The sequence below is a fragment of the Durio zibethinus genome, chromosome 3 (assembly GCF_047325235.1).
Source record: "Durio zibethinus cultivar Kanyao isolate XHJ-2024 chromosome 3, ASM4732523v1, whole genome shotgun sequence".
NCBI lineage: Eukaryota > Viridiplantae > Streptophyta > Magnoliopsida > Malvales > Malvaceae > Durio > Durio zibethinus.
In genome coordinates, this window is record NC_143164.1 from 7,092,628 (window position 1) to 7,116,056 (window position 23,429).

Below are 23,429 nucleotides of genomic sequence, written 5' to 3' on the forward strand. Positions count from 1 at the left end.
TGCAAACTTAACCTTTCTTATTTTATAATCCTTGTAATGAGTACAAATGATTGACCACTTGAAGCAATAGATCATATCTCCAAATTCTGGTATAATTCTTGTGCTTACTTTAAACCATTACTTAATCAACCAAAATTTATCAGCCATTTGTTTCATAAATTCAAGAAATAAAAGTTTTTCTTTTTTGTCCTTATGCTAATAAGTCTAAAACTTAGATCTGCTTCCATACAAAACCTCAAAATAATGAATCATTGAATGTTTATCTTATGACTATCGTTATAAAATATTTCTCTTCAAGTCATGACATAAGCATTTTTTAAAAGAATGTCAATCAATAATAAAGCCTCAAAAATGAAGGGAACATAAAATATTCTTATCCAAAATCCATTAGTCCTTATTTATTAAAGATTCATCACTTTCTCAACTAATAATAGCACAACAATTTAGAACTTAAAATTAAATCAGGCTTTCACTGCGCACTCTGATATTTCTTTCCAATAAAATTCAAACAAATTAACTTTCATAACATTGTTTTGTAACAAGAAAAGCATGTGTCCACAAAATTCCTTGTAATATGCTTCACACTACGTGTTCATAACCATAACAACCTTGAATAACAATATCAACAAATCATTTTGTCACCAAAAAGATATCACATAGTACTTTAAATTTTCTTTTTTTTTTCCATCGACAACATAAAATTTTCTATCAATTAACCACTAGAATACATATGACATGAATGCAATAGATCATATCCATTAATTTATACCATATAAATTCAAACATAAATCTTTGGTTACCTAAGTTGTCTCCAATTTTGAATATTGTTCTTTCTAATATACCAGTTATCATATAACAATTGATTCTTCATAATCCCCACAAACATCATAATGTCTCAAATTCTCTTTTTACCAAATATATTGCTATCATCTTCACATCAAAGTTAAAAACTATGCATCATAATCCATAAAAAAAAATTTTTTTTATAAAGTTTGAGCCAATAAGAACTTCAAACACTTGAATTCACACCAAAAGTATAATTATGAATAATAGCCAAATGCATCACATTATTTCAGAAGTTTTATCAAACTTCTCTAAAATTGAATAGATGCTTAGCATCACCAAGTACACAAAATCATCACTTATAAGATTTCAACCAATCTTTTACTCTTGTAAAATTCAAACAATCATTTGCACTTGTAAGATTTCAAACAATCATTCTTAACCAAAACATATATATATTTTTCTGTTAATAGATTACTCCTTTAAAACCAACTTCTTTACTAAATCATTTGGATAACCATAATTTTAATTTCTTGCTAAGTATACAACCTTATACCAAAATAGGCCATGTTCTCCATAAATATAAAATTCGAAGGAATCCAATAGTATACTTCAATTAAAAACTATAACCACAAATTAATCATTTTAGCCATTAAAAATATTAGTACACCTCAAATAGGAATTTAATGATCAAACTTTAAATTAACTATACAAACATCTAACTCACATGATCAAACCTTAAATACTTTCTTAATAAAAATGTAGAACCAAATCAAGTGAACATCCTTCTTTACGTATATTAAACTATTTACCACAATTATCACATTTTGGACTAAATCCATCAAGACAAATTCTCAAACATTATAATCTATAAATAATTGCATCAAAATTTCAACATATCAATTCATTCCAACTCCAATATTCTATACTTTTAATTCCAACAATGTACGCCAATATTTCAATTTCAATCCATGATCAAGGATTCACTTAACACTTATCAAATAATTTTAAAATCTCTTTAAGTCAAAAGTCTTTTCTCAAACCCATAGGATCTCCAATGACCAAATTGTTCTTTTAAATAATCCTTTAACTTATAAAATATATCTCATTATAAGTGGTGTCAAAATCTCTTCAACTTATAAAATCGCACTATATCAAAGTAATTACACTTTCTCTTAACTATAAGATCCAAAAGTAATATATAAATATCAACAAAATAACTACACCAAGAATCCATTGAATCATTGATTCCTCAAAATTTATTGAAATTTTAACTACTCCAAAATTCATCGAATCATTTACTTGTACTCACCACTATAGTCTATGGATCAAAGTTATGTCTTTAAAAAATTATCATATTATCCAGAGGTCATCATCTAATTCTTAAAAATCTTCACATAATATATAGATTGTAACCATACTCATAGAATATCTTTTTCAATCCAAGGATCATAAACTATATTCTTTGAAAATCACCGTTAATCTACTTATCATAAATTAACTTCTTAAAAAAATCTCCAAAGATTATAATCATAGTTCTTAGAAAATCTTTAAAATCATATTATAAGCTCTTTAACATCTCACATAGTTTAAGGATTATAACCTAAACTCTTAGAAAATCTCTAAGGAACATAACTTAAGCTTTTAAAGAAAATCTCAACACAATTTACAAATCATAATCTACCTCTTAAAATTTTTCAAAGATCGTAACTTAAGCTTTGATACCACTTTTGTCATGCCCCCAGATTAAGACGTAACACAGCCATATTACCTTGAAGTAAAATCTTAAAGCAATACGAAGCCTAATCCATAACCATTGAACAACTCTCAAATATAAAAGGTTTTCTTTAAGTATGATAGCTAGATAACAAGTTTCCAAAGGTTCAAAGTCGAGTATTACAATTAAAATAAACAATACTTCATAAAATCCCATATTTCTAAATAGTTCTTCAATGCTTGATTCTTCTAACTTTTCTCAAGCTAATCATACTTATCATTCATAACATCAGTATACGTAAAGAAGGATGTTCACTTGATTTGGTTCTACATTTTTATTAAGAAAGTATTTAAGGTTTGATCATGCGAGTTGGATGTTTGTATAGTTAATTTAAAGTTTGTTCATTAAATTCCTATTTGAGGTGTACTGATATTTTTAATGGCTAAAGTGATTAATTTATGGTTATAGTTTTTAATTGAAGTATACTATTGGATTTCTTCGAATTTTATATTTATGGAGAACATGGCCTATTGTGGTATAAGGTTGTGTACTTAGCAAGAAATTAAAATTGTGGTTATCCAAATGATTTAGTAAAGGAGTTGATTTTAAAGGAGTAATCGATTTATAGAAAAAAATATATATGTTTTGGTTAAGAATGATTGTTTGAAATCTTACAAGTGCAAATAATTGTTTGAATTTTACAAGGGTAAAAGATTGGTTGAAATCTTATAAGTAATGATTTTGTGTAGTTGGTGATGCTGAGCATCTATTCAATTTCGGAGAAGTTTGATAGAACTTTTGAAATAATGTGATGCATTTGGCTATTGTTCATAATTATACTTTTGGTGTGAATTCAAGTGTTTGGAGTTCTTATTGGTTCAAACTTTATAAAAGAATTTTTTTTTTATGGATTATGATGCATAGTTTTTAACTTTGACGTGAAGATGATAGCAATATATTTGGTAAAAAGAGAATTTGAGACATTATGATATTTGTGGGGATTATGAAGAATCAATTGTTATAAGATAATTGGTATATTAGAAAGAACAATATTCGAAATTGGAGACAACTTAGGTAACCAAAGATTTATGTTTGAATTTATATGGTATAAATTTATGGATATAATCTATTGCATTCATGTCATATGTATTATAGTGGTTAATTGATAGCAAATTTTATGTTTTCGATGGAAAAGAAAAGAAAATTTAAAGTACTATGTGATATCTTTTTGGTGACAAAATGATTTGTTGATATTGTTATTCAAGGTTGTTATGTTTATGAACACATAGTGTGAAGCATATTACAAGGAATTTTGTGGACACATGCTTTTCTTGTTACAAAACAATGTTATGAAAGTTAATTTGTTTAAATTTTATTGGAAAAAAATATCAGAGTGCACAGTGGAAGCTTGATTTAATTTTAAGTTCTAAATTGTTGTGCTATTATTAGTTGAGAAAGTGATGAATCTTTAATAAATAAAGACTAATGGATTTTAGATAAGAATATTTTATGTTCCCTTCATTTTTGAGGCTTTATTATTGATTGACATTCTTTTAAAAAATGCTTATGTCATGACTTTAAGAGAAATATTTTATAACGATAGTCATAAGATAAACATTCAATGATTTATTATTTTGAGGTTTTGTATGGAAGCAAATCTAAGTTTTAGACTTATTGGCATAAGGAAAAAGAAGAAAAACTTTTATTTCTTGAATTTATGAAACAAATGGTTGATAAATTTTGGTTGATTAAGTAATGGTTTAAAGTAAACACAAGAATTATACCAGAATTTGAAGATATGATCTATTGCTTCAAGCGATCAATCATTTGTACTCATTATGGGGATTATAGAGTAAGAAAAGTTAAGTTTACATTGTAAAGACATTTGAAGTTCTTGAAAAAGTGAAAAAAAAAGTTTAAAATAAAGAATATTGTCACCTCTAATGTTTAGTATATATGATGAATCTATGTTAAGAGAATATCTTAGTAAAAGCTATGTGATTGGATATGAGTATTTAGAAATTTAAGATGATATGAGTTTTAACATATTGAAATATTTTTTTTCTAATGGTTGATTAGAAAGAACAAGTTTTGAGGCAAGATGATTACTTTTTTTTCAAAGTTCAATGAAACAATCATACGGTAAGAGATATGATTACAAAACTAGAGGAATGAGATGTGGATGTAAATCAAGTTTCGAGGATGAAACTTCTTATAAGGAGGAGATAATGTAATACTTCAACCCAAATAATAATTGGGGTAGACTAATACTAAAGCCCATCAGTTTTTTAAGACATTACTTATTAAAAGAAAAATAGCTGAAGTATTAGATGAAAGAAAACCTAATTATCGTGAAATAAAAAGGAAATAAAGTTATTCTTCCTCATCTTTCTTAGGGTTAAAGAATATGAAAAATCAAGTTGAAGATTCACAACAGAGGCTACAATCAAGTTAATCCCTTAAAGGTGAGTACATGCCCTTTTTTTATTTAAAAAGAAATATCAAGTTGATTAGTATTATTTGGAGTTGAAGTTTTGAGAGCAAAACCAAGAAAAATCATGAAATCTTTCATTAATCTTCATGATCTATTTGGGTAAATTACTGGGCTTTGTTTATTTCATATTCTTAAGATTTATTGATGATTATTGAATGGAGTTTGAAGGTTGAAAGTAAGGATTTTAGTTTTTAAAGATTGAAGGAGAAATTTTATTTTTGGATGAGATGTTGTGATCTGTAATAATGAATTAAAATAGAATTTTGTATTAATGGATAGATTATTGCTGTGATTATTATATATAATTGGAAAGTATGTTGAATCTAGTTTCTAACAAAATAAACGAAAGTCAAATCTGAGTTTTCTATAAAGAGTTTTCTAATTTTAACTTAAGGATATACAGGCTGTAAGACAACAGCATCAGGGTTGAATTACGAAATTCTTCTTAATTTGTATACAAGGATTTACATATTAAGCCATATATGTTTGGAAAGCTTATTGAGTCTACTTTCCAATGAAACAAGCGGAATTGAATTTGGAGTTTCCTGTGAATAAATATATAATTTTTATTAGAAGGTATATAGGTTGTTTGGTGGCAATATATGATGTGGATTTCAAAAATTGTTATAATTAATCTACAAGGAATTACGAGGTGTGCCATATATGGTTAGAAAGCTTATCAAGTCTAGTTTCTAACACATCAGAGAGATCATAATTCTGATTTGGATATGTTGAGATATGACTGTTTTAATGAAAAGAGGTCAAGCTGCCAGTGTTAATTAGTTAAGTTAACCCTTTGTGTAACTTAGTTGATTTTTGTATAAATGGTCTCAAAAAGGGTTGATTAAATTCTGATTTGTTGAAATGATCTTGGATAGGTCATTAATTATTTTGGGAGAAAAACTAAGTGGTGGAATCGAATGGAGGTAAGTAGAATCTCACACACTTTGCTTGTTTTCAAATCTATGTATATATATGTTTCTAAATGAATGAATGTTTTGTTTTTTTATTTTCGATATATGAAAATGGGATCAAACATTTGATTATTTTGTGTTTTCGCTATGTGAATGATGGATCATGCTTATGAATGAAATGATAAAATAATTTATATTTAAAGAATGATTTTATGATGGCTACATTTTTATATCCCTGAGAAGTGGGATCATCGACACCAGAACTAGTTCTACGACCCTGGCTGACGGGTAATAGTAGTTAGCAAAGACATGATCATACGACCCTAGCTAATGGGTAATAGTAGTTAGCGTAAACCCTGGCTAACGGGTTATAATAGTTAGCAATAATCATGAGAATGAAATTATCGATACGATCAATGTCACAGGTTATAACAGTGAGCGTAGCTAACGATAAATGAATGATAATGATGATTTATGATGATTTTAATGATTGATCCATGATTTGGTTTGATTATGATATTTGAATGATAGCATATTTTACAATAATTTATAAAGTGACATATTTTGACATTGATTTATGAATTTATGAAATATTTGACAAAATGATGATCTTGAAATATTTTGATATTATGATTTGATGAATGTTTTGAATGATTTATATGATGTGTAAGAAAACGATACTTGATCTAGTAAGGTATGTGAGCCTATACTTACTGAGCTGTGGTTTGCTCATTCTCTTTTTACTTTTTTTTATAGATGACTAAGTGATAAGTTTGGTTAGTCTTGTGTGAAGCTAAAAGATAAAATGAATAAGATTACTTAATTGTCGGAGAATATGTTGACCAATGAGATCTTAAGAGATAGTTTTGTATTTTATATGATTTGTATTTGGATATATAAAGATGTATTATCAGTTGGATTAAAGATATAGATTTTATTTGGTAGATTATTTTATTGAAGAATTTTAGAATGTTTAAGAAAGAAGGCTTCGTATTACTTTGAGATTTTTTTCAAGGTAATACGACCGTATTACATCTTGATATCGAGACGTGACAAATGGGTCGAGACTTAAGCTCCGAACCCGCGCGGCTTTAGGACTCGAGCATTCACCCTTTCGACGTCCCAGATCAGTCTGACTGCTATGATTCACACCCTTGTGAGGTATTGTCTAGCCCAATTATTATTTAAGTTAGGGTATTACACATACATTCAAAATACTAAAAAAACACACTATCACATGAGGGCTAACAAATATGAAAAATGCTTATTTTTGAAATTATGTTAAACTTTAAATGAACATTCAATCTAAAATTAATGACATAATTATTGTATTATGTGTTTAAGATGTTTTTAATTTAATTTAATTCAATTTAATTAATATGAAACTTTCATTTTATCAAATATACTTTTCAATTTCATTTTTATCAAATTTTAATATTAAAATAATGAATATAATCACGATTCAATAAGTTAGAATCACTTTTTTTTATTAATTTTTAATTTTTGCAAGAGAATTGAAAAAAAAAAATTTTTTTTTACATAAATCTTATTCTCAAAATTGTTTTTTCCCATGATGAATCGAGATTTTCTATTATTTTTTATCAGAATTGTATTTTTGAAGTGTTCAAGTAGATGAAATGGTCGTTAAACCAAGTATTTGCCCTATCGAGAAAGCTCCATTTAGCCTTCGATATGGCTACCATTTTGTAAAGTCTAAGAAAATTTTAATCTTATTACTCATTTCATGACCATATTATAAACAAAAATAAATAAATAAAATAGATTAAAATTTTATCCTCTATTAAAATTTTTATTATAGTTTTACTAATTATTATAATCTATTTTTAAGAGATCTAGCTCCTCTCTTTTTTTAATATTAAATAAAAAATTATGTTAATAATCAAATTAAAAAACACATAAACATAAAAAAATTATTAAAATTTTTCATTTTTCGTAATAAAAAAAATCATAAATCTTATTCGTCTGACCATCAATAAAACTTTATATTTAATATTAAAAAAAAGAGTGAAATCCCTTTTTAAAATAATCATAAATCTTATTCATCTTACAAAAAAAAAAAACAATGAATCAAAGGCGAAATTGCTAAAGTTTAAGAAAAAGAAAACGCAGCGCGTGGGCGTGGACTTCAACATTGCACTTCTATTCCCACTGGGATTCCTCAGCTTGAACATGATTGGATGATCACGAAATCTCTTGCGCCAACCAAAGACTTTTCTCCATTAACTCAAAACACCAAAACCCCACTCTCAGTTCGTACTGCGTAGCTTCCACCGCTCGACAACTACAAGTAACTAGCTACCAAACCAACCCAACAACTGTAATAATAAAGTAAAAAATAAAAACCCAGAGAAAAGAAAAGAAGAGAAACGAAGCGAAAGGAGACTTTTTTTTTTTTGGGTTTTTGGGCACTCTACCAATGAGCAAAGGCATGTCTTTTTTCAGTTGTGATCGTGCGGCGTTATTGTTGCCAATAATCTTGGTGCTATGTTTAACGAGTAGGAGTAATATTTTGCCGGTAGCTGAAGCTATATGGTTAACGATTCCAAGTTCAGGAACCAAGTGTGTTTCCGAGGAGATCCAAAACAACGTTGTCGTTTTAGCTGAGTACTATGTCATCGATGAAAACAACCCTGATCACATCCCCACCATCTCTGCCCGGGTAATTCTTTTCCTTTCCTTTTCCTTTTCCTTTTCCTTTTCCCTTTTTAACCTTTTTATTACTAATAACTAGGCAAAAATCTCCATCTGTTTTTTTTTTTTTTTAAAAAACTTGGGTTGTGAACTTTTGATGCTTTTATTTGAGATATTTGTTAGTAAAGGCTTTTTTTAGTTTGAGTTTGTCTAGAATCTAGATTGCACCCTTCTGCAAGTGTCAACGATGTTTAGAACCTGAATTTAGGGGGTAAGGCGCGATAGCCAAGAGAAAACCTTGCTTAATCTTCTTTTTTTCTATGGATGGCAATTTTTCTGGCCAAGAATTGGAATTTAACATCTGATACTTGAGGAGGGTTTCATGGACTTTTGTAAATATGGTTGAAATTAAAAAAACAAGAAAGGAAAAGAAATTAAGTTTGTTATTTAGAATTATGTTTAAAGTGCATCGTAGAGATGTCTTGTGTGATTTGAGATAATGAAGTAGTTGAGCTGCTTATTGTTTGGTCAAAGCGGATTATGACTGCTAAGTAATTAGGATGCTTAAGATCATTTATAGAATTTTATTAGGGATGCGAACTTTTTCCTGGGTTGTGAAGGAGGGATAGTGATTTTGGTTTTATTTTTTCTATTTTTCATCTTGATTAGGACCTTTTAAATATTTACATTTCCTTTTTAGTCTGTTGAAGTTTCATATGAATATTGACAGAATAGGTTCTTTTCTTCTGTTCAAAGGATAGATATTTTATTATCATTTATGCTGCATTGAAGTCATAGCTCATGTACACACAGGCACACAAACTTTGCATTCCGATAAAGAATTCCCTAATGAGAACAAACAACCTCAAGGGAAGTGTTAGGTCACCAATCATCTGAAATTTTACCTCTGATGCAAGATTTTATACTTTTAAACTTCATTGTCACTTCTCTTTCTCCCTTCACCCCTCTTTTCCATCTGTTATTGTTCTTAATCTGCTGAAAAAAATACGATTTCTGCTTTATGGAAAATTCTTGAGGGGAAGAAATGGAAATTTTTTGTGGTATAGCTTTCTGTGAAGAATCCCTTAGAGGAATGGAAAAATACAGCTAATTGGTATAACATTGAGGTTACTCACTTGTGCATTTTATACTTCTTTGTGTTAGACAATTATTTTTAGCTCATCCTAATCCAAACTAGTTGAGATCAACTAGATGAAAATTTCTTCCTACTGTCATCCCTGTATGTTGAAATTATTGAGTTTGGAATGAACTACAAGCAGTATGATATCTTTCAATAAGTTTTAAGGACTTTTCAAGAAAAGTGGCTTGTTATTGTTTTGTTGCTTACTTGTCCCTCTTGTTGGCTTGAAAATAGTCAAGTAGTATAGTTGTTTTAAGTCTGTGGGACTGTTAAATATCTGACCCTGATATTTAATGGCTTCATTGAAGTGTAATAATTACTAGTGTGATAAAATAGCAGCTGTGTCAGATGTTTGGTCTCGCTCCATAGAAGTTTTTTTGAATTTGCTATGAGAAAGAATGTATGGCAAAGAATGAATGGGATGATCTGGAGAATATTACTCAACATGGTAGAGAAAGATTAAAGAATGAAGGTTCTTTGTTTTATAAGTTGTGTTTTTGAAATAAGGTTGTGGAAGAACATATATAGTGGTGGAGAGTAGAAATTGTTCCCGATGCACAGAAGCCTTGATCACATAGGTAGAGAAACATGGCGCAGTTCTCCTGGTTAACCTTTTTCTTAATGGTTTTGGGAAAAATAAGAAGACAACTATGCTTTGCCTTGAGATCAGTGATTTTATATCTTTGGCCATTTATCATGAAAACTCACTCCATCCATCAGTAGTTTTAAACTATAAAAGGTGATGCACATATGAAATATGCAATTTGTACTCAACTTACAGGCGTTATGTCTCATCCTTTAGGTAACATCTCCTTTTGGGAACAATCTTCACCATAATGAGAATGCAACTAATGGTCAGTTTGCATTTACAACTGGTGAGTCAGGTAACTATCTAGCTTGTTTCTGGAAGGATGGCAGTCATCAGCAAGAAGCTGAACTAACATTGGGGCTTGACTGGAAAATTGGAATTGCTGCCAAGGATTGGGAATCGGTTGCAAAGAAGGAGAAGATAGAGGTAAGATCCTTGATGCATCCTCTCTCCTGAAGTTTCAAATCTGACTTGGTTTCCATACCCATCAAATTTCTTATGCATTATTGTATTGCTTTTTATAGGGTGTTGAACTTGTTCTCAGGAGACTTCAAGGAACAGTGGAAGCCATCCATGGTAACCTAAACTATCTCAAGGACAGGTACACATCTCTTCTTAGGTAGATCTTGGAAAGAGGTTTTCCACCACGAAATACTTGAGATTTCATGACCATATTCCTTGAGTTCTTCTTATATTTTAGTTCCCATCTTCAATGTCCTTCAACTTGCCTGCTTTTATTGGAAAATGTTAAAAATAAAAAGTAAAAGGAAGCAGAACATGAGTTTACCATCAAAATGACTAACAAAGTAAGTAGAAAATTTGACTCAAGTCTTAAGATCTTGAAGTATTCAATGATTTTAGTAAAGAAATCATTGCTTCTGCAGTGATAGAAGCAAAAACAAGTAGAGGTGTTCTTTGACTTAGCTGCTAAGATGATTCATTTGGGAAAATAAATGAGGTGTCTGTTTTCCTTGAACTTTGTCCTTTCCTATTCTTGTTCAGGGTCTTAAGATGCATGTTTCTGAACATTAGCAATTACCTTTGAGAACGAATTTTGATTATATTTAGAGGAGTGGAATTCTATGTATACTCTTTACAGTAGTTGATTGAAAAATCCGGTTTGATTGTAACTAGAACTTGTAATGACGTTTGTCCTTCTTTCCTGGATATCTACAGGGAAGCAGAGATGAGGGAAGTCAGTGAAAGAACAAATGCAAGAGTGGCATGGTTCAGCATCATGTCCCTTGGTGTCTGCATAACGGTTTCAGTTGTGCAGCTATGGTACTTGAAGCGCTACTTCCTAAAGAAGAAGCTCATCTAGATTATAAACTTGAGTGATTTTGTCACACAATGTTGTCAAAGTTTCATGAACAAGAAAAACACTAAATTTCTGTTGTACCATAGAGAATTTCTTTCATTTCTTGCTGATTTGGGAATGAAGACGGGTGGTGTAGAGGAAGATCTTTTTATCCACAAAATTTGAATGCAATAGTGAGAAAAAAATTGGAAGAGAAAGTGAATTTGATGGTTCTGGGGGCTGGGAGCATAAATGCATAACCGTGCATCCATGTTTAAAACAGTGATTGCCACCACTGATATAGCTCTATCTCCCCGCTCGGATACAGTTATACAGAGTATTGCCAATTCTTGTTCAACACCCATATGAAAGATTTATAATAAGACTCCTCTAAAATCATCATTTAACCCGAAAATGGAAAGCAATAATAATGGTTTCAGGCTTTCAAGTTTCAACCAGAAGAAAATTACCGCTCAAATTAAAAGAAAAGAAAATCGTAACGGTATTAAAACCTACGGGCCCAAAGGCAAAAAGCCGAAAACAGAAGCTATAAAACCCCCCTGTTGTCACTGCTGGCTGGTGTGCTTTGCAAAATGCTATCCAAAGGAATTGGAGCAATTGCAGCAAGATCTTTGTCCATGGCTCACACTCCCAGGCATAAACCCAGATGGGTTTTCACTCCTCTTTTATTTTCTTCTTCAGCATCCAAAGGAAGAAAGCTGGTTCTCTACTCAAAGCCTGGTTGCTGTTTATGCGATGCCCTCAAAGAAAAACTCCACGCCGCCTTCTCACTGTCCGGCCCAGACTCCCTCCACGACGTCGTTTTACAGGTAAATCCCCACCTCACATTCTCAATCTCTACTTATATAAAGATTGAAACTCGGAAAATTTTGATTGTTGGGTTCTTCTGGTAGCTGAGGGATATTACCAGCAATCCTGAGTGGGAGAAGGCATACCAATATAAGATACCCGTTTTAGCCAAAGTACTGGCTGATGGCACTGAGGTTAGCTTTTTCCTTTCTTTTTTTTTTTTTTTGGTTTTGTCTGTTTTAAAACCTATATTAGTGCCTGGAAACTTCTATTATTGATATTTTCGTGATGAATGTTAGAATCCTAGTTTAAGAATTCAAAATGATTTATTTCTTAATAGAACATTGCAAAGTTGATTCTTTTTTGTTGTGAATTGTGTTAAAGCAAACTCATTTGGGATGAGGGTCACTGAAAGTGAGATATGAAATTTGGGATTAGGGAGACAGTGAACTTACGAGTACTTGCAGATGCAAGCTGCTGTGACAATAGGAAGATGTGGTCTGGATTTATTTTTAATGAGGTTGTTTAAACAACTGGGGAATACTATAGTGACGCCTTAGTAGAAGCTAGATGCATATCCCCAAATACTTTATTTAGAAGTAAACCATTATAAGCATAGGTTCTTAAAAGGAAAGCTCATTGTAAAACTGCTGATTTATTGTAAACTACTTGAGTGAAGTAGCTAGGGAAGCTTTGTCCTTGATGAATATTTGGATGAGGCTTTCAAATCTTTGACCAATAAAAACACAACTATGTGAAATTTTATTCTAGCTTTTGCTTTTTGGTGGACTTTTCTCATTATTGTTGTTTTCATGGTAGCTTGATTTCGATTCTGAACTTGCACTGAAGTTGGCAATCTTGTTGTTCAGAGATGTGCTCTTCAGTTGTAGTAATATGGAGCAGTAGTAGTTATTTCATTCTTAATAGTTGAGCTGCAAAGGCTCAAATTCTTTATTATAAGAGTAGCAGCTTAACTGTCACAATTTTCAACAATGTCCATGAGATTTTGCCATGCATACTATACTAGGGTTTCAAAGAGCGTATGTGTAGCGGCATTGCGACTGCTATTTTGCGGTTTCGGTAGCCTCCGCCACCGTTACATACCCGAAATTGGGTTGTGAACGGAATTCACAATCACAACGACTGCGTTCCGTTCACAACCCAATTTGAAAGACAAAGATAGCGTGGATGGAACTTGGAAGAGGTTAGAAGATAGATGAAGAATGGGATATGCTTGTCGATATTTAGAGAAAGAGTTGGGGAAAATTTTGGACGTGGGTTTCTACATTGCCTTTCTAGTTATCAAAGTTTAGGGGAAATTTTGGGGGAGAGGGGTGCTGCACTGAGGGGGACGCACAGGTTGAGTGGGGTGGGGTGGGGTGGGTGCGTGGGTTTTTATTTATTTGATTTTATAATTAATTTTATTAAAACATAAGTTTAAAAATTTGTAATTTTTGAAACTATATATATATATATATATAGATTTTAGATGAAAATTTTTAATAAATTTTTTTGTATAAGTTAGATAAAAAATAATTATAATTAAATATTATAATTTGATTTTGTTATTTATTAATTTATGATTTTGTATTTGAAATTTAATAAGTTTTTTGTTATTTTGGTATTTATATTGTTGTAAATTCTTTTGTTATTAGATTAATTCTTATTAATTTATAACTATAGTTGATGAAATTTGAAATTATTATATTTTTAAGTTTATAATTTCATTAAATATGGATGTTTGGTATTTAACATATTATGTTTAGTTAATATTTTGATTTGTCTAGAATTAATTTTGAATATAAACTTGGCTCAAGTAAAAATTTTGTTGCTAAATCAAATATAAATGTTTTATTATAATCTAAATAAAATTATGAATTAATTTTTTTAGAAAATAAAAAACATAGATGTCATAAACTGTTTTAAAAAAAAACATTAAACAAGAATTTTTATAATTATAATTATTATATTTTATAACAAATTGTGCAAAATAAAAAAAAATTCACAACCGCGATGACCGCGATAACCGTAATGATCTCTGTTATATCCGAAAATGCGATAAACACGACGCGACAAAAAACGTGACCGCGACCGCTATTTAAATCCCTGAGTATACATAAGATCTATGCTAGGAAAATTACTGCCTGCAATAGTACAAGGTATAAGTAGGTTTTTGCCTAATAAGCTCTGTAACTTTGTGAATAATCTACAACATTTATGGTAAAAGTTATGATAAAATAATATGCTGATTCTTTATTTCAAGACATGCAACTGATTGTCAAACTTAATGGATTAATAACTGTAGGACTCCACCATTTTCTTAGCACCACAAAGTCTCATTAAGTTATACATGATGTACCAGATAGAATATCCTCTATCGGTAAGAGTTCCTGTTGAACAACTGTTGCACCCCTGCGAACTATAAGGTTCTAAAACTGTTGCAAGGGTTGTCTTTATGTCATCTGGAATACTATTTCATCATCTATCACTGTATTCCCGTTGATAATTAGCTAATTAAGGTGATTGTGTCTTAAAAATAGCTCACCCACAAAGTTTGCTATTCTTGCTTGTGTGTGGTATCTCCTTGCAACACTGACTCAAGTCTCCTTGATCTATATGCCATCAGAATTTAAATGGATTTAGCTAACAACAGCCAAAGGAAGTGTTTTAGCACCAGTGGTTGCATCCTATATTATTGCAATATCGCCATAAACATGCATAAACTCAGTTCTAACTGTATTTGTCTACGTCTGTGTATATTTATTAGCATTATCCTGTGTCACATGGAAATGAAGTGCCTTAAGTTGAATACCATGGTTTGTGTGGTAACATATCCTTACAGAGACACCTTTGGCAAAGAATGTGATCTCATCTTGTAGATGTCATTAGCTTAGTAGAACTTTGGTTTCTGTTATTCTGAGATCTTTTTCTTACATGCAGCTTGTGAAACTATGAACCAAAAAGCTACAAAAGAAAATAATAGTGCAAGCGGCTAAAGCAAGAGTGTAAAAAAAAGGTCTCTTGAAATGGCTCTTTCTTTAGATCCCTGTATTACCTAAATTCAGCTACATGGCCTAGTTCTTTCGAGAGATATCTTGCATTCATCTAGAATCTAGATCCTTATGACGGTTTAAATGTTTAAATTAAAAGCTGGTAGCTTAATCAAAATGACTTTTGCTTATGATCTAGATTATGTCCAAGGTGACAGAAATCTTTTTGATAAGCTTGTTGTTGATTATGCAATAGAAAGATTCCGTAAGTCTCTATATATAAAATGGATTTTTAACATAATGAAAAGGTATATATGGCAGAATTGAAATATTGAATATGACCCCAATTAAAATGATGAAAAAGGATATGTATTTTATATACAGAACAATGATCATTGGATATATGCATCTATTATCTTTATTAAAAAACGTTTCTAGATTTCAATCATAGCTACAATTATAGGTAAACTCTATAACATAAATTGTTCTGCGGCTATGGGTGTTTGATTTTTCATTTTATTTGGATATATCATCCAATCAAATCGGTTGAATAATTGTTCATATTAAAATGATTCGGAATTCATGAGTAGGTCAATGATGCTTGAACATATACTTGTTTTGAGAGCCTACTATTTTCTTTTGGTATTTATGGATTGATCAAACTCGAAAGATGGTTAGGTTATGGAATTAGCCATTAATTCTCATGTTTCAAATTTCATTGCATAAAACGCTTATGCTGCTCCAATAGCATTATAGAAGTGTGATGCAATAAAGTTTAAGGATGAAAAATATATTTAGATAACTATGTACAAATGCTTCTTAAATACAATCTTCATTTTCATACATAATTCAGTCATTTTTGCTATATATTTCAGTGAATAAAGTTAAGTTAGTTGATTGAACCTAATTGGATTACAGCTGTAAATTGAAATTGGGTAGGAGTTTGGTGGCAAAGGTATAACTTATTTACACAATGATTAAGTGATATTGCATCTTTGGACCTAAACCCTAAACCCTAAAACTTTGTATTTTGTAAAACGGATCTTGTTCTATCATCAATAAGAGGTTTCTCTATAATGTATATGAATTAAAGTCTGAGGAAGGGGACATGTAATTGACCTGGAAGTAATGGAGGAGGATTTCATCACATAGTTTAAGCTCCTGGAATATTGGGCTTTGGGCTTTTCTGTTTGCTTCTAGTTAAGGACCACCAAATTTGGAATTTTCTATTGGTCCAGGTCATTTCAAGGTAAGCTGATCGTTTAGTCATAAAGGATGAGCATCAATTAGGCTTTGTTCAGTTAGTGGAATGCATTAGTTTACATTCACAGGATGAAATGAACAACCACTTGTTCTTAAAACAGTGTCTCTAAGAGGTGAGATTGTATAATTGCTAGGGTGGAGTCTGTAGAACTAGAAAATTAAGGTTTAGGTAGACTTACTAGTTCATCTTAGGTAGAGAGCAATCTCTATCATTAGTACAAAAAATTACAAGACACAAACTATTATTACTTTAGTATTTTCTTAAAAATCTATTGTAGTCTGAAAACTTGCAAAGAACTTCTTTGTAAGTGTTAGGTTCATGTTTGAAATTCAATTTATATTGTTTACCATTATTTAGTGCTCTAGCCTGTTTTTAGGGTTTTTTGTTGAATGTTTGAAGGAATAAGCTTATATAACGACTCACTCCTCAGTGAAAACTTGCTGGTAATCCCCAAGGACTGTTCTTAAAAGTATTTAAAACTAATCTGATTTCTACACTCTTCATAGAATACTTTAACAGAAATGATATTAACGTAGACTGTCTGGATACTCCAACCAGGGAATTTTTGTTTTTGATTGACATAGAATTTGGATGAGGTTGTTAATAGTGATAAATTTTAAACCTGATTTGTTCATTCCCTCTTCTATGTGGTGGATTTGTTCCACTACTACTGGTTTTTATGGTGAGCAAGACCCTTGGTTGGCATTCTGGTGTTTTTCCCCCCAAATCTAATCTATATTAATTTAGTAAAATAATGGAGTAACTCCTCTTCACACACAGATGGCACGGATTCATAGAGATGCAGATTTCCTTTTGCATTAACAAAGCATCACGACTTTCAATCATGTTCATCCTGTGCACATACATGTGCTAAAAGTTCATGGAGATGCAGGTTCCTTTTTGCATCACAACTTTTCAATGCTTATAATCTTTTTCATCTGGTATCCTGCCCTTTTCATGGCTTTAGTTCAGTCAAAAGTTTCTGATTATGTTGTTACCTTTGAGTAGATGGCAGAATCATGTTGACCATCAAATTATAATGCTACTTTATCTGAAATTAATTAGGATACAAATGTAGTATAACAATTGAGATTCCCAAAATCTTTGTTATAGACAGATACATTGAGATATATCAACAATATTTGAAGATACTTTGAGTAAGATAATATAAAAATATTACTACAAATATATATTTTGTTGACAAATACAGGTATAATAAGGATATTCAAACTAGATCATCGTTCTCTAGCTACCCTTGCACTATTCTTTACAAATCTGGGATTAAAATGTTCAATTTATATGGATCAAGGCTGAAGAAGACATCTCACACCAATATCAACCTTTTGTTTCAGGAAATACTGCCTAGATTTTCTCCCCGACTTGGGGTGGAGCTTGTCCAAAAGAAGATAGCAGCTGCTTTTAGACAGTAAGAGGTATCTGTAGTTTTTTCTTATATGATGGATACTGAAGTTCATGTAGAACTAAAGGGGAAAAGGTTTTTGATATACATCAAGTTTGACTAGGTTAGAAAAAAAATCAGTCTTCATCACTGACAATGATTTGCTATGATAAACAAAAATTTCTTTTCATTTTCTTTCATATTATTAATTCCATGCAAACAAAAGCAGGCCACTTTAAGGTCTGGAAAGTAATAAAAATGAAAAATCGCATCAATCATGGTTCTTTAATGTCATATTTGTTCCATTTTTACAACTTTTGACTAATCCATTGTTTCAAAGGCATCAAGCAGTCCGTGCACTCGGACTGCTTTGTTTGCTATTAAACTCCTGCCTTCCTGTGGTTGATGATCGAGTTTGTCATCATTTCATCTTTTCCACATGCGGATGTTAACAAGGTCTAGTGGGTAGCAATAGTGGCAATTTGCATGCACCAAAGGGAAAAGAAAATGAAAAGGATTGTACAATAGATGAAGAGATCAAGCCTTTACTGATCTTCTTTTCCTTTAATGTAAAATGATGCAGAGTTGTTGCACCAATTGCTTGATTTGTCTTCTTTTTCCTTTTCTTATACCTTTATTTCTGTGTTATCGTGTGGCTGAAAGAAAGTTGGTTAAAATGAGTTGAATGCTACTTCAAAGTAGGTTGCCATTCTTGCTAGTGACTGGATTAATAACCTAGTTGACTGATTCCATTGCTTGACTAGGCATCCTTTGAATCAATAGGACCTTCCAAGTTGAAAGGTTCTATTATGGCTAAAGGATAAAAAACACGAATTATAATTCAATAATCTTTTAAACTCTTAATATTTTATTACGCTTAATCAAGTCTTTAATCTTTTATTTTGATTCAATTGAACTCTTAATGGATGAAATTTAGTCATGACAAAATTTAATCAATAAATCCCCGAGTTACAATCAATTTAATCTTTAAAGGGATCTTAGAGAGAGAGAAACAAAGAAATAAAGAAGAAAAAAGAAAATGAAAAAGACAAAGAGAAAAGTTTATTCTATTTAATTTAATTTTTACATATATTAATTCTTATGTGACAAACTTTCATTTATTTTATTGATATCATATAAAATTTTATCTTAATTGATAAAAAAAGTAATGATATTAGCTTTTTCGTCCAAATAAAAATTTAATTAGATGCAAATAAATGTTGAAGTGGTCTATTAATTATAATACAAAAATAAAAGTTTGAATGATTTTTTTAATTAGAGTTCAGGGTTTTTTTTTATACCCTTCAGCCTAATTGCAATGCTGTGTCCCTATAACAAGATTCTATGAAACTTGACTATCTATGAAACTTGACTATGTAATTGGGGCTCAAAGCTTCTTCACAGATGGCATGGCTTCATAAACTGGAAGGTCATCATGGTCAAGTAACTCTTAATTGAGGGTTGATCGTCTTTGCAAAGTTGAATGATCTTCATCTTCAAATTCTCATCATGACTTGCAAAGTCTTTCCTTATCATTACATCACTATTATCTTCTACAGGCGGGCGTAGCCCAGTTTACACGTGGGAATCTACCATTCTCAAGGGTACTCAAGGGGATCGGTTGTCATTACTAAACATAAGCAGTCTGTATTTAAATCGAGGTATTTTAATTGGTGTTCAATACTCAAGCGCTTTCTTGATATAAACATACAATAAGTGATTTGATTTTTATAGAATTATGCCTTCCATTATAGTAGCTTATTTCAGTAAATCTTGCTAGAATAGCTTTTCTTTCGTGGATCAATAATCTGTTAATAATTTCATAAGCTTTTTTATGTAGATGATCCACTATTGTGACGACTGTAAAGCATATTATTTATTGATTGTTAGGTTTAAGTAATTAACCTGTCGTGCGTTCATTCTCTTAGTATCTTCTCTCTCTCATTGCCAAGGGAAAGCAGCTCATACTTGGACACCCAGCCATGATCTCTCACTTCAATCATTCTAAGAAAGCCAATAGAACATCACACTCAACTGATAAAGTTTTTCCCACTTTGGATCGCCTTCTGATTTCTACTAACATGACAGAATTCTCTGCTTTAGATCAATTTCTATGTTCTATAAGCAATTTTGCAATTTTACAAGTCCATGGATCATCCCATCCCACCACTATGTTTTATTAACAACTAAATTATGTGTGGATTTCAATTTTGCATACAATCATTAGGACAAATTTTAAGTATAAAAATTGTAAATATAATTCATATCATACCTTTTGCACTCTGCATTCTGTGATCAGCATATCATCAAGGTAATTTATATGCCCTATTTGTTTAAGATTTCTTTTGATTTTTTTTTTTTTTTTGAATGATTCATTTGATTTAAGTATAAGAAAACATAAGAATTTAATACTTGCATGAAAACAATTCTTTTGCTATCATATTCATACCATATCTCCATAGAACTAACGTAAGCAACCAAGACCAATCATTTTCCTAGGTGTTGATATGTTCATCCCTTTAAATCATGCACTCCAAACTTTGTCGTCCAAGCAACTTTTTCATATTCCTTTTTTCCTTTTGGATGCAACATAAGCCTCGTGAATATCTGTGAATTTCATATCTGGCCTTATCCGATTTCAGTAGTTTGGGAAGATCTGATTTGCCATCTTCTTTTTGAAAACTGAGGAACAATTTCACTTTGTTATTTATTACTGCAATTGCAAAGGAATTGATGGTTTGTGATTTGCTGGTGTAGTGTTCCAGGTGCACCTTTTGATTTTACAATTGTATTCTGATGGATGGGAGCCTAGAAAATAGATAGCATTGCTTTTGGCTTGTTCAACCACAACTCCACAAGTTTGAAATGACATTTTTCCAACCCTTTTCAGAGTGCTTTTCTTATGAATGATCTGTATTGCCAAACATTTCCAATTGGGTGTGGATATGCATGTTTATCTGTTTCTTCTTGCCAAAAAGTTGCTGGAACAATTATAGGCTAGCTGAAATATTGGATTCCATTGGTTTATCGGAAGAATCCCACTAATTATCTCATAAAATCCTTTAGGATCCTGGAAGCTGAAAGCCACCATTCTCAAATTGTACATTGTCCTTGGACTCCTACTCAACTTGTGATAGTATCAAGAGGCCATTATTATTTCTTTCTGCAAAACCAGCTTTTGGAGCGGACAATACAACGCTTAAATGTCTAAAGACTTTTTTTTTTCTTATTCGATATGAAAATGAAGCACTTTATATTCTTTTAGAATGTTTGACGTGACATTAGGGAACATGATGTCAATTACTGAAAGAAAACGATGTTTCAAGAAATGATGAGACAAAACATTAGTGAAAGGAAGCAAGAAAACAAGAAAATCTCATGCAATAAACAGATTGTATCTTATGCGACACGTTCGAAAGACTGATAAAGCATTAAAGCAAAGGAAAGCATTCTTGATTTTTTTTTTCCTGAATAACATGTTACTTTTTCAAGTGTGCAAGTTAGGTCTCCCAAACTCAATTAGTTAATCATGGACTTGAGCTGATTTTTCCTTAAATTCCTTGCTGCCTTGACATCTTAAAAACAGATTAATTAAACAACATTGGACAATAATTGGCTACTCTATTTTGAACCAGATTGCTTCAAAGGCAGAATATTTTTGCCATGATTACATCAAATTGTCATCACTGAGTTTGTCCTCTATGTATATATTACCAACAATCTACATAATGAATTTGAACCATAGCTCAGTTGTTTTATGCAACAAACTTTAAGATTTAATATCTAGCAAATTTGAATTCAAATTTCAGCATTTATAATTTTTTTTTATCCCTTCATACATACGATCTCGCTTGTAAAAAAAAAAAAACTGCAGAACGAACAAGATTGGTTTAGACTTTTAGACTTAAGACCAGCCTAGACATGACAGAGAGCTTCAAAAGACAAGCTTTATACTTAGGAGAATAAAAGCCAAAAAGGGCTGTCAAACCCTGCATTTTCCTTTCTTTTCGATCTCTTTTCTTTTACAACTCTTTTAGTCTTTATTGAAAATGCCGCAATATATCAACTTGAAATCAAGGGAAAAAAAGGACAAAAACCCTACAACTAAGAGGAACTTTCTACAACAATTTGATTGATTGCCTCTGCCATCTTATTTGTACTTACAAAATCAAGTCCTTTGGTTTTGTTTCAATCCTGACTGAATATCAGATCCAATAACAAATTAAACAAAAGCTTTTAACGGAGTTGATGGCTAAAGCATACAAGTTTTTAATCATTTTTCTTATAGGAACAATTTCTTCTTCCTGATCTGGCCAATTACGTCGCAGAGTTTATTATTGAGATATTGATGTGATTCAGTGGTTGAAGCAAAGAGCAAATTATTGAGGCAAATGATTTTCTTTCATGTCCACATCATGCATGCTGAATGAGAAGCAACAATAAATGGAATTATTCAAAGCTAGCTATTGTTTCTTTTTTTCTTTTTGGCTACAATTAACCATTAGAAAATTAAAAAGAATATGAAATTGCTTTGGCCAAAAAAATTGTTGAGATACTTTTAGAATTGTATTTTACTCATAGCATTATCAGGATAGGTTTTTTTTTTCTTTCTTTTTCTTCGTGGAAAAAAAATAATGAAAGAAGCTTCTGTGAAATGATAATGATTTCAAAGTCAGCTTCCGACCTAATAAAATTTGTGAAACAAAAATTTGTTGCTTTATATAAGCTTAGTCCTATTCATGGATTGGCTTTAGGTGAAAAGTGTCTAATAGGATTACAACCACCCTGAATTCCACTAAGGAAAACAAGCCTATAAGCACTTACCTTCTATGGCCTGATCTCATCAACCACTTTTATCAAAATTATATTCGCCATGCATAGTTTATTATAACTTTGAAAAGGAAGAATGGGAGATTTAATTTATGTTTTATGATTGTTTCTTTTGGTTTGCTTGCAACATTGTAATCATGGAAGTTTTCCTGTTATGAAAGCTGGAGTCAGTGCTTAATATAATAAGTTTTTTAATACAAAAGAGGCTGCAACCTGTGATAAAGATTGTAAGTAGTAGAATTTGAACCCTAACTTATTGGATGCTACCTTTTAAGAGTATCGTATGAACCAACTAAGCTAAGTTCCGGTTTCATCAGATTCGGATTGCCTTGTTCACAGGATGGATTCAGGGTGAGGGCAGTGGGGGCAACTGCCCCTACTAGAATCTTGAAAATTAAATATTACCGGGTCATGTATCAGATAATCAAGAACTATATGTTATTGTCAGAGTAAAAAACAAATTTACAGTTTTGCTGATAGAAAAGCATAGAACATATCAAAATCCTAATAAAAGTTTACCTCAACTAGCATTTAGAGTCTTTATATCAA

At 31.1% G+C, this 23,429-nt stretch overlaps 2 protein-coding genes across 11 annotated transcripts; both read left to right on the top strand.

The window, feature by feature from the left end:
• The first annotated feature begins 8,240 nt into the window (after positions 1 to 8,240).
• Positions 8,241 to 11,810, top strand: LOC111298139 (transmembrane emp24 domain-containing protein p24delta5-like). The gene is made up of 4 exons (XM_022892838.2): positions 8,241 to 8,588; positions 10,504 to 10,716; positions 10,815 to 10,891; positions 11,467 to 11,810. Exons 1-4 carry the CDS (start codon positions 8,346 to 8,348, stop codon positions 11,609 to 11,611), a joined length of 678 nt encoding a protein of 225 aa, XP_022748573.2. The 5' UTR covers positions 8,241 to 8,345; the 3' UTR covers positions 11,612 to 11,810.
• A 140-nt stretch (positions 11,811 to 11,950) lies between these two features.
• On the top strand, positions 11,951 to 21,438 carry LOC111298145 (glutaredoxin-like protein YDR286C). 10 transcript variants are annotated; one of them, XR_016340901.1, is made up of 6 exons: positions 11,951 to 12,417; positions 12,502 to 12,591; positions 17,432 to 17,543; positions 18,004 to 18,084; positions 19,610 to 19,711; positions 20,808 to 21,438. XR_016340901.1 is itself a non-coding variant. In XM_089758333.1 (4 exons), exons 1-3 carry the CDS (start codon positions 12,181 to 12,183, stop codon positions 18,079 to 18,081), a joined length of 405 nt encoding a protein of 134 aa, XP_089614459.1. In that variant the 5' UTR covers positions 11,951 to 12,180; the 3' UTR covers positions 18,082 to 18,084; positions 19,444 to 19,977. The 10 variants fall into 10 exon arrangements, 5 of the variants coding, with proteins under 5 accessions (XP_089614459.1, XP_022748585.1, XP_022748595.1 ...); XR_016340900.1 differs by lacking the exon at positions 17,432 to 17,543 and having other exon boundaries at positions 19,455 to 19,711; XR_002691168.2 differs by lacking the exon at positions 17,432 to 17,543 and having other exon boundaries at positions 19,455 to 19,711; positions 21,117 to 21,438.
• Positions 21,439 to 23,429: the final 1,991 nt, after the last annotated feature.